At 40.2% G+C, this 15188-nt stretch overlaps 1 protein-coding gene across 2 annotated transcripts in view; it reads left to right on the forward strand.

Annotated features, from left to right (window-relative positions):
- The window catches only part of slc44a5b (solute carrier family 44 member 5b), a 39060-nt gene that overhangs the window by 10504 nt on the left and 13368 nt on the right, over nt 1-15188 (forward strand). The window contains exons 2-4 of one of the 2 annotated variants that reach the window (XM_063465784.1): nt 6287-6335; nt 12781-12854; nt 14993-15077. In XM_063465784.1, the coding sequence (XP_063321854.1) occupies nt 6287-6335; nt 12781-12854; nt 14993-15077 (208 nt within the window). The remainder of the gene's footprint in view (nt 1-6286; nt 6336-12780; nt 12855-14992; nt 15078-15188) is intronic. The other variant, XM_063465785.1, reaches the window with a different exon arrangement.

The raw sequence follows: 15188 nt of genomic DNA on the forward strand, positions 1-15188 counted from the left end.
ATAAACATGTTGTTGGGTTGTTGGGTTCGGAGTTGGCAGTGGTAGTTGGCAGTGGTAGTCTGTTCTGCTCTGCCGCCTTGGTGAGTTTGATCTAGCAGGTAGAAATCCAGTTTTCCACCTCCTGCAGTTTCTGGTTAGAGTAGTGTAAAAACTGGCAGCAGATTTTTACAGCTACCTTTGGTGGCTGCAGTCCAAGATCATGGAGCTGGAGGTTCCAAGGTTCCAACAAGAGAATCTCGTAAGAGGTAGCTTAATGATTTCCAGGGCTCCCACAACAGCGTCCTGGGGGGCCTGCTGGGACTAGCTGGTTAATGTGCCGGAGTTTTCAAAACTGCATCAAGGGAATTCTGCTCTATTAAATCAGTCGCGGTCGTGGTGTGGAGGTGAATAAATGTAAAAGAAAATGTTCAAATTAGTCACCAGATAGACCTGGTTAGTCTAACCAGATAGACTAACCAGATAGACCTGGTTAGTCTATCTGGTGACTGGTTAATATACTCTGGGAAACAGAGTGGGACATAAACAATGTTATGGTGGCTTGGGGTCAATAAAAAAGTGTATCAGGCAAGTTGATTGACCATCCACTGGCACTGACCACCAGCCAAAGTCACCCGTGATAGAAACTGAGTGAAATAAAACATCAGTTTCCTAAAAAGTGTTTTGTTTCTTTTTTTCCTGGAGTCACTATTTCATTGTAGCCTAAATAACAAGACTTGCATTAATTATTCAGGCCATGCAGCATCTTTTTGTAATATATATGTTGATGACACAAAAGAAACATTAATCATACAATAATCACGGGTGGAATATATGATATACCCACCACCCCGTCTTTCTGACACACATACAACAGGAGCAATCTTGGTAAAGTGAAAGAAAAGGTTTGTCTCAACTTGACAGCTCATTTCTGTTGTCCAGTGAAAATAGTAGTGTGTAAAAGCCAGTAAGAGTCCTCGTCACACTAGCTGTTCTACAAACCTAAACATGTAGGCGAAAAAGGATCCGCGTCCATCAACTGCTGAAACATCTTTTATGAGAGAGCAAAAGTTGCTTGTATGCAGATATCCTGTTAATTTTATGATAATCGAAAGTGTTTTACTATTTTTATGCATGTTCTCGCCCCTCCAAATTAATCCATAAATCCTATTGCTGTGGGAGACCAGCCACGAATACAAGTGGAAATGTGGAGAGATGTTTCTGCCAAAGCCTTTGTCTGATCCTGATGTGTAATTCTTCAGCCCATGAAGCCTTATTTTCTCAGAGCTTTCGATCACCACCATGATTGTTGGGCTGTGCATAAATCTTTCAGTCACAGAAGGACACGGTGGCATTATCTAACACTATGTCAATAGAGGAGACCAGCAGTTATGCAGCTAACAGCGACTCTAGCTGTCCCAGTGTAGCATGCCTGCCAGGCTTTTTCCGAACGTTTTTGACTACAGACCCCCATTCAGTCTGACTGCGGCCAGCAAACACATCCACTCCACCAGACTCATCTCCTACACTGGCAGACTGCAGTGCAGGCTAAACAGCCGTTATCTAATGCAGAGTCTGCTGGTGGCCCGGCATCGCTGATGATTTTCAACACTTTCTCTTAACCCTTCGCTGAAATCTGATTTGAGGGTCGGAGAAAGGTACAACAGCCGGGTGGAAGTACTCAGGCTCGTGTTGTGAGTCAGGAAAGCAGCTAAAGCTAAATTTAGCTCAGGCACATATTCCTTCTCCTCAGTGCTACTGTGTTAGAAAATCTCACACAAAGAGGTGTGAGATTTCTTTTTTTAGTGTTGGCTATTTTATTCAGATTCTGTTTAGATATCTAGATATTAGGTATTTATTTTAGATATGAGTGAACTGAATTGCTGAATATTTCTGCTATTGTAGAAATCGGGTTTTTAAGTTCCTACTGCAGCATTGTTTTGGCAGTTTTGGGTTTTAACCAGAGCCAGACCACTTGGTCCCCCTGCTGTGAAAAACCTGGAAAAAACTGTGCCCCCTGACATTTATTGCACCACAATCTGTCTTCTCACCACTGACTCTCCTTGATCCCAGTGTGATTCAGCTCCACTCACCATATGGACTAACCTGTTTTCACCGCAATAGTTCCAGCACTGTGGAGACGGACACGTATTTGTAATATTAAAATAAAATCTGTATTCTTACTAATAGTTGTCTTGTCTAATAGTCTAATTAGTTGAAATATTATGTTAATGAGATGAAATGATGCTGTTATAGGGAAGTGTTTCCCCAAACAAAGATTTTACAGTTATATTAACAACCACCCAAATATATTTGTTGACCTACTTTAGCATTTTTCTTTTATTTCATCACATCCATTTGAAAGAGCATCATCATCTGCCTTAGGTTTACACTTGAACAAGCTTTTGAATGTTCATTGGCTGCTAACCAGTTAACCCGGCCCTTACTGTCTACAGTTTCTTCACAGGCAGACAAACAAGGTCGCCCTTTTTAGTGGTATTCAGTATTCAGAGAATCAGACTGCACACTGCCTTATTCTTATCTGTATCTGTATGTTTGGGCTACACCAAACAGAACCTGCAGCAGGTGGTGAACGGGTTTACGTGCCAAGGCTACAGAGAAAAACAAGGACTACTGGTGCACACGGCAGTCCAGTGCAGTCTACCTGACTGTAGGTGCAGATAAAGAGGATTATAAATGCTTCTCTCTTTGTCTGACATAAAGTACTTGGCAGCTAAAATATTTGTGGAGGATCTCATAGTATTGCCCTGTTGTTAGCATTGATTATTTGAGCTTACCTGTTGTGTATCTGTTACATAATTTTAGCATTTCTGTGCGAGCTCTTTTGTCAACCTTACAGACTTCTGAGTTAAAAACAATAAGCTCAGCATCGTCTTATTCAATAGCAGTGCGACAAAAGCTGCAAAGAGCACCTGGTTTTGTGACATTGTGTCCTTGGGTGAGGAATTCACACAATTAATCCAGAGCATCTACCATTTTTAGACCTAAAACACCACTCAAGTGAGTGACTTTCACTGATAGCCAAGCAGATGGCTGGAAACGGAAGTTTTTAACAGCAAGGACAAACGGAAAGGAAACATTTACCTTCTCCTGTCAAATAATGTAGCATGAGGGGGACAGCTCGTAGCTTTTATTGCTTCTGTGACAAAGAAGCTGAAATTGTCGTCATCATCACACCTACACACATTCAAAAGTACATCCTTTAAAACCTTTGATCTTCTTCTTTCCTCTCTAATATAGGTCTTTATCAGAATGGAAAAAAAACACGGGACCCCTAAAACAGCTCTACCAGAGTTGTTTTTGTGTACTCACAATACTGGTTGGGGTTGTTATACTTCAGATGCTGGTGTGGTTCACTGTCTAGGGCTGCGGATATGTCTTGCTGTACTACTATTTGATCTTCACTTGCGTGTGGTGCTATAAGCATTAAACATGCTTGTATCATCCTTAATTGTAGCTCAAAGCCCAGCAGTTGCTATTTCAGTTATTGAGATCTGTGTCATGCCAAGTCTGCTGCCATCACAACTATACAGTCTATTTAAGCAACAGCTAGTGAAAACGCTGGTCATCCACTTCCTCTGTTTTACTCTCGTAGTCCAGTGGTTCAGACTAGTACCTGATGTGCTCAGGGTGCATTTATCTCTCCAAACAGATATCTGCATATGAACATGTAGAATATTTTGGCAACTGGCAAAATTTTTCATATTTGAAGCTTTCTGGTTTCTATTTGTAGTCTTGAGTAATGACCCACTAATGTTCAGCAGGCTTTGGTTGCATGCAGGTATGCAGTCTCTCTGGAAAACACAAGAGGGACCGTTTTTGCTTAAATGTAATCTCGACCCACTATCTGATGAACTTTTCACTTGTTATTTGTGTTTTTATGCTTCATCTACATGCATAAATGAAAAATGGTTCATTATTTGTGTGTAGCTTTTTTTGTTCACTTGCTGCAAGCCCATTTCTTTCCTCTTGGGTGAGGGTTTTGGCATTTCTGTCCTTCAGACTGCAACACTTTAGTAGAGGAAGTAATGTGTTTTTTAAAGGACTCTGACTCATTTTACTGTCTTTCAGTGTGTTGTCATTATAAGGCAATATTGGCTTTAGAAATCCCTCTTGTCACACCACATAGGAATAACACTACGCCAGACACTTTTTCAAGAGTGGTAAAACACTCACTTAGGGATCCGTAATGTAATCTGCCAGTTTGTGAGGAGCAGCTTCTGGGCTTTACTGAAAGACGGACGTGATACAGGTTGGTTAAAGATAAACTGAACATTTCATGAACAGTAGTAAACAGACTATAGAGGAATATGTATTTCTACAAATGCACAAGTGTACACAGTCCACTGAAAGAAAGTTGAGCCAATGCTTTGTTCATTTCACATTAACCTCATTAACTCATGCACGATTGCAGAAGTTAATTAACTTTGGCCATAGCTTCAAAGTTCAGCTGGGCTCGTTCATTGTGTTAATGTTTTTGTTTTTTGATGTTGGGTTTCTGTTAAGTCACTTCCTGTTTTATTTTGTAACTCTTAACCTGCTTATACTTTTGATAATTTTACTTCCTGTTTTGACCCGTTTGTGATTGTTTGCCCCGTCTTCATTAGTGTCACTTGGTTTTTTTCCTATTTGACATTACTCTCCTTGTTAAGCTCTCTAGCTATATGCTTGTGCTTATCCTGTTGTTTTCTAGTTTATTCCTGTTTCATTTGTTCTTTGTGTTTTCTTGGATTTTCTCATCTTGTGGCTTTTTATGTTTGTTATTTTGGAACTTTTCTTCAGACTTTATTGGCCCAATGCAAAAGCTTTACACCATATGTGTCGCGTGCTCGGCCCAGTGAGTTGCACCAACACCCTGGACATTTTGCCTATTTTTGGATCTTGCCTTTTTGTCTGCCCCTGTATTGTTTACCTTCTTTGACTTCTTCTCTGCAAACAATTAAAGACTTTATTTCGATTTCACTCTGTGTCCTGCGTTCTTCAGCCGCGATTGTTCCAGTTTTTCAGGTAAAAAGCCACATCAGATGAAAGCGATTATCTTGATTTTATACTTACAGGGAGCACATTTTAGGCCTAAGATTTGTATTATCGCCTGATAATAGAACTAGCATTTAATGCAAACATGCATTCTGTTTCCTTTTTTCATTTAAATGATGAATGCAGGTTTTTTTCAACAGTAATGACAAATAAATAAGAGCTACAGAAAATGCAGTAACTTACTTTCTGTGCTCTAACGGTTGAGTTCCCTTGTTCAGGAGAGCAGAAAGCATGCTATACTTTGCAGTTTGATTACTAAAATGCAACATTACTGTACAGTAAATGTTTTTAACCAAACAAAATCAAACTGACAGTGCTCTTTGTGGAGATGTATTGATTTCTGGTCTTTTTAGTGGATGCGAACATGATTTTTTGGGGGGGAATGTGGGTGTTCTAAAATAGTACAGTACGTTAAGAACAGGCTGAATAATATGTATTTGCTATGTACAGTGTACTCATTCCTCACACTTTTAGAAGCAAAACTGGCTCATACGTCTGGACAGGATCAGCCTGGGAAAAAGGCAGATGGGAAATAGGCCCACTCATGATGCCCCTAAGTCTGCCCCAGCTGCTTACAGATATTGCACTCCATGTGTGATGATTAATAGGTCCTCGGCAACACGTCATAATTAGTTTCAGCCAGGGTGCAGGCTACTTATAGACCAAAGAAGCAACCGATGATAAATGCAGTTGCATCTGTTACACATACAAGTCAGAGTTAGGCTCTTGGATGACAAATAGTGCTGCAACTGTGCTTCAGTTTCAAGTTGGGTCAAATGGGGAAGCCTCAGTATGACCCAAATAAGCTGTTAGGATTAAGACTCGTTAAGATGATTTATTATACTTCCCTGTTCATATTGTTTTGGCCTTTACTGTAGTGCTGCCTTACTGTACTGCTCCCACTCTGCCAGATTTGCTAGGAAACTTGCACTGTGAAATGACCTAGTTAGTTGGTGCTGACCATTTGAATGCCACAGCAGGTGAACATTTTCATTGCCTATGCTGTAATAAAGTGTTTTCACAGATTTTTAGCAAAATTATCCTGCTTTTGTAATGTTTCTTTTTGTTCTGCGTTTTTGCTCGAAAGCAGAAGCATCATAAAAACTGTCATCTGACGTAAAGAATATTTTGTCTGTTTTGCTGTGGCATTATCTCTGTGCACTGTTTGCTAACTCTGTCAATGAATAGCTGCTTGGTTTGATCGCTCCACAGTATTGTTACTAATTTGTCTGTACTGTTTTTTGTCTTATAGGTGAACCTCGCAAGTTTGACCCAAACTTCAGAGGGCCTGTTCAGAACAGGTACTCAGCATCCTCAGACTATTGTGTAAAATACATTTACAGACACACTTTGAGACATTATAACATCACCCTCATTCGATAGTTCATAACAAGAAGCTAATTTTTATTCACTTGGATTGTGTAAGACTGGAAACAGAAGACACCAATACAACTTTTTAGTGTAATATGCATTTTTTATTTTGATGAACTGACCTTGCAAACATCTGACTTCTTACATGTGTATTGAGTTTGCTCACTGTATCATTTTTTTGGCGCACACTGCTGTTTGAGGCTGACAGATTGATTATTTGTCATGCTACATTAATAAAGACTGAGGCCTGAGTGCTGGCAGATCTCTCCACTCCACCACACAGATCAATGGCCATAAGTCAAGCTGGTGGCTGGAGTTAACCCAATGACACACATTAGCAGCCAGCCAGACACACACGAAACACATGTACACACAAGAGATTTCATGATAACGAGTACTCTGTCTCCAGGCTCATGTAACAAAATGTCCACATTACGAAGTGTTAACATTATACGAAAATGCACCGAGGCTCTTATTAACTTTTTTCAGCTAGTAGAGTGATAGCAAATACTGAGCTTGACACTGCTTATATCTGTAGTAGCCACTGTCTGACAAATTACATGTGTGCGGAAAAAATAAGTGTGCCCTATGATTCAGTAGCTTGTACAACCACCTTCAGCAGCAGTAAGTTGGAGTATTTGTTTTGTCAGACTTTATCGGTTTCTCACATCATTGTGGATAATTTAGACCTGCTCTTCTTTACAGTTTGAAGGCATTTGTTTATGCACAACTTTCTTAAGGTCCTGCCATAACATTTCAGTTAGGTTGAGGTCTGGACTTTGACCGGGCCAGTGTGACACCTTGATTCTTTGCTCTTCAGTCATTCTGTTGCAGATTTTCTGTTGTGCTTGGGATGATTGTACGGTGGCCCTGAGAGGCCAAACGGACTGCAACTTAAGAAAACACCAGCAATAAGAAAAACGCTGCAAAAGCACACAAAACACAACAGAAATAGGAAAAACAAAAACAGAAAAAGGAAAAACAGATTTCCAAAAGCACAAGGGAAGTGTTTCTGGGGAGACAATAACCCGACGGACCAGTTGCAGGAACCAAAACATGCTAGGTAAGTGTGTTTTGATCTCATAGGCTAACACACTTACTCTCATCTTTTCTTTCCTCACAAAACCAATAGATCCTCCACTTCTTTTAAGTGTTTCCCAGCGCATTTCTTAGCATATTTTGGTTCCTGCAACTGGTCCGTCAGGTTATTGTCTCCCCAGAAACACTTCCCTTGTGCTTTTGGAAATCTGTTTCTCCTATTTCCGTTGTGTTTTGTGTGCTTTTGCAGCGTTTTTCTTATTGCTGGTGTTTTCTTAAGTTGCAGTCGGTTTGGCCTCTCAGGGCCACCGTATGATTGTCCTGCTACGTGACCCAGTTTCAGCCAAGTGTTAGTCACTGGACAGATGGACAGCTTCACTTTTGACTCTAGAATACTCTGATATACAGTGGAAGTTGACTCAATCAAAGCAAGCCTAAACCGTCATGCCTCCACCACCATGCTGATAGTTGGTTTTAGTGCTGAGATGTTATGTTTGGGTTTTGCCAAATGTCCAAAAGACGTTGTTCCAGAAATCTAATAGGTAATTTAGATGCAACTTAGCAAACCTAAGCTATACTGCCGTGTATTTTTTTTAGAGAGAATAGGTTTTCTCCTGGCAGCTCTTCCAAACAAGCCATACTTATCCCGTCTTTTTTCTAATTGTACTGTCAAGAGCTGCTAATAAGCTTCTGCTAATGCTTGTAGAGTCTGAGATGTAGCTCTTGGGGGTTTTTTTTAGGGGGGTGGGGGGGTTTGCAATTTCTCTGAGCACAGTCTGATGTTGAGGTGAAATTACTGGGACTTCAACTCTTAGGAAGACTGGCAACTGTCTTGAATGTGTTCCATTCTACAGGAAGAATGACAGACTTGAAATTGTTTGGAAATGTCCTTCCAAAATAATGGGCAGCAGCAATAGCCCCTTTAAGGTCATTGCTGAGACTTTCCTTCTTGACATTGTGTTAATATTAACTTCAAAATCCAGACCTGAAAAATTCTAAAACGTCTGTTTTTATAGAGGCGGTCACGCTTGCTGGTGAACTGACATTTGATATTTAATATACTATTTAAATTTTCACATAGGGCTTCTGCGTTTTTGTTAACCATTCATCAGAATCTCAGCTAAAAGCTCACAAAACCATTTCAACAACATCAAACAGCTAAAACAGCAAACAATTAAAGAGCAGGTAAACATCCCCCGTTCACCCGACAGCACGTACGTGGGTGTTGAAAGCCGACATCTGACAGATTCAGAAACTGCAAGTTTCATCACTTTCATTCCAGAGTTCACTGAACCAGCAGCAAAAGAAGACGAAAACTACGCTTCATGTTTTAAAGACATTGTCATGAATTCCCTCTTACTTTTGCTGTCTTATTTCCTGCATAGCTCTATCACTCAGTGTGCTTTGAGACCAGATTTCCATCAAAAATCTTTATTTTCTGCATTCTGAGATGCAGTTTCTGCTTATTACGCACCAGTCTACCATTGTTGTCGGACGCTGTTTTTTCCCCAAAAGTGACTCTGACAAGAAAGCCTAATTTCTGCTATTCAATACCAAAGAAATGTTGACTTTCACAAATTATGCCAAATTTTGCAAAGCTGTGTTTCTAATAAAGCCTGAGCAACTTTCTCTGCTTCGTTTCAGCAGCATCAAGCTTTGTCCATATGTTGATTCATATTGTTATAAGACAATTACTTTTTGATCTGCCGCAGCACATTTTCAAGGGTGTTATGTGCTATAAAAGACCAGACCAGGAAAAACTCCTTTATATTTTTCTGTTTTATCCTCAGTTAGTTTGACACAGTGGAATCTGCTGTGATGCTTACACCTGTGATGAAGTGCTAGCTTTATTTTGATACCAAGATATTTTACACAGAGTTTGTAATTGCAGAGAAAAAGTCAGTTCACGTTGGGCATGTCATTTTAAAGCATTTAAAATGCCCCCCCGTCCCCCCGGGGGGCTTTATGGGTTAAGTAAATAAAGATGTAATTTGTTGTTATTCATCAGAGGTTGTAGTTACTTGATTATATAACCTGCAAGAACAAGATTATTTTTATTATGTCCTGACACATAAACATGTAAAAAGGCCATACTTTCTTTTTCACATGACTGTAAATCTGATGAAAAAGATTTTATATTAGTAGTATCTTTATCCTTCCTCAACCTGATAAATTAGATTTATACTGTAAGAAAACATTTTTTTTATTACAATGACAGGTGGGATTTTGCAATGGAGCAAAACTCTTGAGGGTGTCGCTGTAGGCTTTTCTTGAATTAGTCATTTTCAGAGATAATGTAGGTTTTTACCTCTTTTATGTCCGACGTCAGACTGGCACCCTGCTGCGGAGGCATGTTCCAGTTCTCCTGTGCCTCTTTATCCCACCCTCTCCAGCCCATTTCTCCGCTACTGGTGGGTGAAGGCACCAAGGATACTTTGATGTTTCTGTGGCCCAAAGGCTTTTCTTAATGAGAACTGGAAGAGAACCAACTCTGTGGTCGCCTTGTTTTCATGTAAGCTCAAAGCCTAAATGAAGTAACCATATCTGTTGATTGAGCAGTCCTCTGCAAACTACACAGAAGTGGGCATGCTGTAGTGCTAATTTTATTTGCCTATAAGAGTCAAAGATGCAGTCATTGTCACATCTCCGCCACTTTAATTTAGTCCTTTCTATAATTGCCCCTTCAATAACTGTGCCTTTAAACTTTGCTTCCGATTCTTTCTCTTCGCCCACTACATGTGACAACTTGCCTAACTGGGCCTAATGTTTGTCAGGAATACTGTTCACTTGGAAATTTGTCCCTAATGGCTCTCATGACCATGTGAAATATCCCTTTTGTGTGAAAATTTGGCCCTCCTTCCTGTAAATGTCTGTTACAAAGGAGGGACAGTCTGGCAGATTCACACCACAATGGCACCCACGCTATTCTGTGGCACTTCTGCCATCTGTGTCACCTTGGCTCCTGCAGAATATCAGCCTTGCAAATATAATACTGACACAAAAGTTTCCGGTAGCACTGACAAAGGTTCCAGTACTGATTTTTTTTCTTGCTAAGCAGTACTGCGTGCAAACAGAGTCCACAAGCAGAGAAAAGTGTTGGTTCGTGTGAACGTATGTGTAAGAGGCATCTGAAGAGAGCTAAAGCTTGGGATTGAGCCCAGGTTGGAAGCCAAATAGATTTTGTTTAATTATGTTTTCCTGAGATAAGAGAACGAAGCAGAATTGTTTTCACTCTGCTCACTTTGTCAGCTTCCCTTAAACACTGACCGTAGCACGTTTCAAAGGTCACTTTCTTTTAGCGCCGAGTCGCTGTGTTTGCACTGTGTCCTTCTTTTTTTTAATTGCAGTTGTTTCCATATGAGGGGAATGAAAATCACAACAGACCTACAGTAACAGTCATATTAAAGTGACGATGAAGCGATTTCAGCTTAAGACTCCCAGCCCTCATATCTTCCCAGCTCATCAAACAGGATGTGTGACTGAGTGGTAGCTAACTTATTTACCAGCTGGAGGATGGAGAGGGATTCAGAGGCAAGGAATGCAAATTGCCATAGCAACGCTGACAGCTCTTTTTTGAATTAAATGAAACGATACTCTCTTGCCTCCCTTTGTTAATAACAAGCACAATCTCAGCAACTGTTTTGCTGGTAGTGTAGCAGGTTGTCTTTGTACACCGCATACCCACTGTCAGTGTAAAACTGCCGCTGTGTTCACTTGGGAGAACTGTGCCCACTTCAGTTGCCTTTGCTCCTCTCTTATCTCCAAAAAATAATTGCAGTGCTTCCAGAAAATGGTTTACACCTCAAAATATTTCACAAGTGCCAAGTGTCTATTTAAATTATCAGATAAATCTCTCAGTCAAGTCACTCTCTGAATTCATTGTCTCATCTATAAAATGCCAGAAAATTGTTACAAATCGTAACACAATTTTTAGGGAAGTATCTGTAAAAAAAGAATCTCCCAGTTTCCATCACTCCATAATCAAAATATTGATCTTGAATGTGAAACCAGATACGGTAAAGCCATCTTTAAAAGCACGGTCCAGGTTTTGAGTGGCTAAATCACGTTTTGTGTTTGCAATTATCTGCAGTCTTAGTGCAGGTCAGATAAAAGAGATGATAATAAAGTCATTTTAAAACCGGAAACAATGAGTATAGGCTGAGATTTTCTGCCCTCTGTTTTCAGCAAGCTACCACCGCTGCTAAGACAGATTGCGAGCTTTACCGCAGTTATTAATGCAGGGCTATAAAAATGATCTACTAATTGTACTTGAAAACAGTCGTAAATCCTTTGCAGTCCAAGCTTAAATTAAACAGCAGAGCCTAAATCTCAGAGTCTAAGCTAAGCATACAGTCTAAATAGTTTTGCTTGTTTCCTTAAAAATGCATTCAATTTACTTCACTCACTGTAAACACATTACTGTCTATTTAAGCTACTCTCCCTGTCTCCATGGGTTCCTCCACATTGTGTATTATGTCTGTACATCAGTGCTTCAGTCCTTACTGCCTGCTTGGTAATTGTGAAGTAGTGTTTGGAGGCTGAAGAGCAGTAGTGCCTGTAAACAACCGTGTAACCATGCTGCATACAAAACAAGGACAGTTCACTTGTTCAAAGAAGCACACAGAGGAAACACTGCACTTCTCTGAGTTTAGGCCTCCTTTGACCTTGGCTTTGAAATCCAGAGGAGATGAGGGTCTCAAGTCAATTTCATTACCATATGGTGTAAAGGGGAGGTTATGCATGTATGGTACTGCTGGGCACGGTAGATTAAACTTGGCTTCATTCATGGCTGAGGCTGGCACTAAGAGGTTCTGAAAACAGCCTGGATGGACAGCATTTTTAAAAAGGAAGTCGGGGGCGGGGGGGAGGAAGCTTGTTATTTGGGAAACACTGAGACGGTGAATAAAGACTCAGAGGGAGAAAGACTCTGAGATGCAGTTTTAAACTAGCAGACTAAGGCTGCTGAAGTGAGAGTGGAAAACTTCAAATAACGGTCTCTGTGGCTGCGGGACAGTTAACCCTGAGGGGCATTCAGAGTCTCATCAGGAAGTCAGTAGAGCTCTACTGCAGTTTCTCTGAAAACATAGTACACAGATGACACTTACTCGTCTCTGGAAGTAAAGCACTGAGCTATAACTTCGTTACCATACAATAGTAATTACATTGTCAACACACACTATACATTATTTTTCTCTGTGAGGTGAAGCTAATTTCATATTCCCCCTGGGGACACATTACTAAATATATTTGCATATATTACTGATTTAGACTGTTTTCCACTCGTAATCTTGGATTCCTGCGTCACACACTGTTCCCACATCCCTTTTCTGTTTCCAGGAGCTGCACTGATGTGGTTTGCTGTGTTATCTTTGTCATTGTCATCCTTGGATACATCGCTCTGGGTACCGTGGGTGAGTTTGACAGGTTGCTAGTGATTACATCACACAAACTTTCTTAATGACACACAAACATGTACACACGATGATGAGGTATGTGTGGCTGTGGTATGGAAGAATGAATTTCTTTGATACCCTGTCCTTGCAGGTAGTTTAAAGCGCACCATATGGCTCATGGTATAAAAAGGAAAGGTGAATGCAGATTGTGTGCTCTGCCTGTGAGGTTTTGTCTGAAGAGGTCAAAACTCCAGCTACACTTGTAGTATATCAAACAACTTTACTGCTTGACCAAAGCTGTTCAATATACACTCACCGGATGCTTCATTAGTTGCTCCTTAATGCAAATATCTAGTCAGCCAATCATACGGCAGCAACTGAATGCATTTAGGTATGCAGACAAAGACGACTTGCTAAAGTTTAAACTGAGCATCAGAAGCGAGAATAAAGGTGATTTAAGTCACTTTGTGTTTGACATGGTCGTTGGTGCCAGACATGCTGGTCTGAGTATTTCAGGAACTGCTGAATTGCTGGGATTTTGCAACCCAACCATCTCTAACGTTTAGAGAAAAAGAGAAAATATCCAGAGAGCAGCAGTTCTCTGGCTGAAAATCCCTTGTTGATATCAGAGGTCAGAGAAAAATGGCCAGACTGCTTCAACCAGGATCTTTTTTTGGCACCCATAGTACCAGCGGAGCATTATTTCAAGTGCCACAACCAACCTGAGTGCTGCTGCTAACAATGAAACTACATTGTTATGTGTCATGCCACAAGGCTCAAATCATCTGAAACTGGTTTCTTGAAAATGAAAATTAGTCCACTGTATTCAATCCAGTAGAGCATCTTTAGGATGTGGACCAAAATATCCCAGGAATGACTTCAGCACTTTGTTGTGACAAAAAATTAGGATCGTTCTGAAGGTAAACTTGTTACTAACAAGATGTATCTAATGATGCGTTGCTGAAGTGTTGACTTCCTAAAATTTGACCGCCTTCCACCTTGGAAGTGTTTTAACTTGTGGTAGCAGCGTCTACTCTCTGAGGTTTTGTTTGACAGTAATATACCGCAAAAAAAAAAAAACCTACAATTGTCAGCACTTTTGTTTGTTTGTTTTTTTTAGTTAACCTGATCAGAATTTCTGATGGCTTTTTACAAAATGTCTGATTGGAATTGATATCCATAGCTCCATCAAAGAATGGGAGTTTCTCATGATAAGTAGAATAAGTTGGATATATTTAACCTTTCTTCCTTTACTCACTGACCAGCACATTAATGCATGGCATCTCTTCTCTCTTTGTAACACGTGTAACACACGTAACAAAGTTGGGGAAAGTCCCAGTGCTGTCACTAAACTGGGCTTTATCTTGCCAGCTTACTGCCAGTTGATTCATGTTTCAGTAATTGGAAAGGACTTCCTGTTTCCAAATAATTTTAAAAAGAGCGACGTGTATGACGCTGCATGCAACATGTCTGCAGTCACATAAAGAATGTGGCCTTCTGCCTTCATCCTTTGCAGTTTCATCCTCCTTGTTGTGACTTGTAGAGCATCTTAATTGTGCTGCCTCACATTCAGCACAGTCCTTCATTGACTGGCAAGGTGAAAGGCCTTAACACTGTGTTGTTTAGCTTGGCTAAATTAATGAAACACAAGCATTGCTCAGAAAATTGATTTTTAGGGCTGCCACCGTGCTATCTAGAGAAAAAGAACAGAACAAATTAGAGGATTGATTTCTTTGTCTTTTGTTGTGTTTCTTCTTAATTACTATTCATACCCTTGCTTAAATAAATTTGCATTTTGTATTCTTAATTGTTTTGGTTACTTTTTAACATACATGGCCTTGGCATTAGACACTCAGAAATGTTATTGATATAGTGCAGAGGTTTCATTTTGTTACAGCTGTATCTGAATGCTAATGCGTGTCTTTTGGTTTTTATCAGCAGATCATTTTCTTAGTTATATTCAAAGTAAAGTAGATGTCTGAAAATGTTAGCATTTGTCATTTAGGAATACAGACAGTCTGAACTGGGGTAATGGGCTGGCCAGTGGCCTCATGTTCTTAAGCAGGTAGACCAGTTTGAGTATGATTTGGGGGATGATTGTGCAGATTTTAAAATTCAAGCACCTGAAATGAAAAGCTCTGTTGGTGTCGTTTCAGCCTGGATTCACGGTGACCCCAGGAAGGTCGTCTATCCAACAGACAGCCGCGGTCAGTTCTGTGGGCAGCAGAACACCCCCAATGTGTGAGTGGAAAACTGTCTTCTTCTTAAATTGTTTACAGTGGAATAATTATGTTGTCCAATTTGTCTGTCAGCATTATGTTGTTATCTTTACATGAACAATAGCCATTGTCT

Source organism: Pelmatolapia mariae, linkage group LG23 (assembly GCF_036321145.2).
Source record: "Pelmatolapia mariae isolate MD_Pm_ZW linkage group LG23, Pm_UMD_F_2, whole genome shotgun sequence".
NCBI lineage: Eukaryota > Metazoa > Chordata > Actinopteri > Cichliformes > Cichlidae > Pelmatolapia > Pelmatolapia mariae.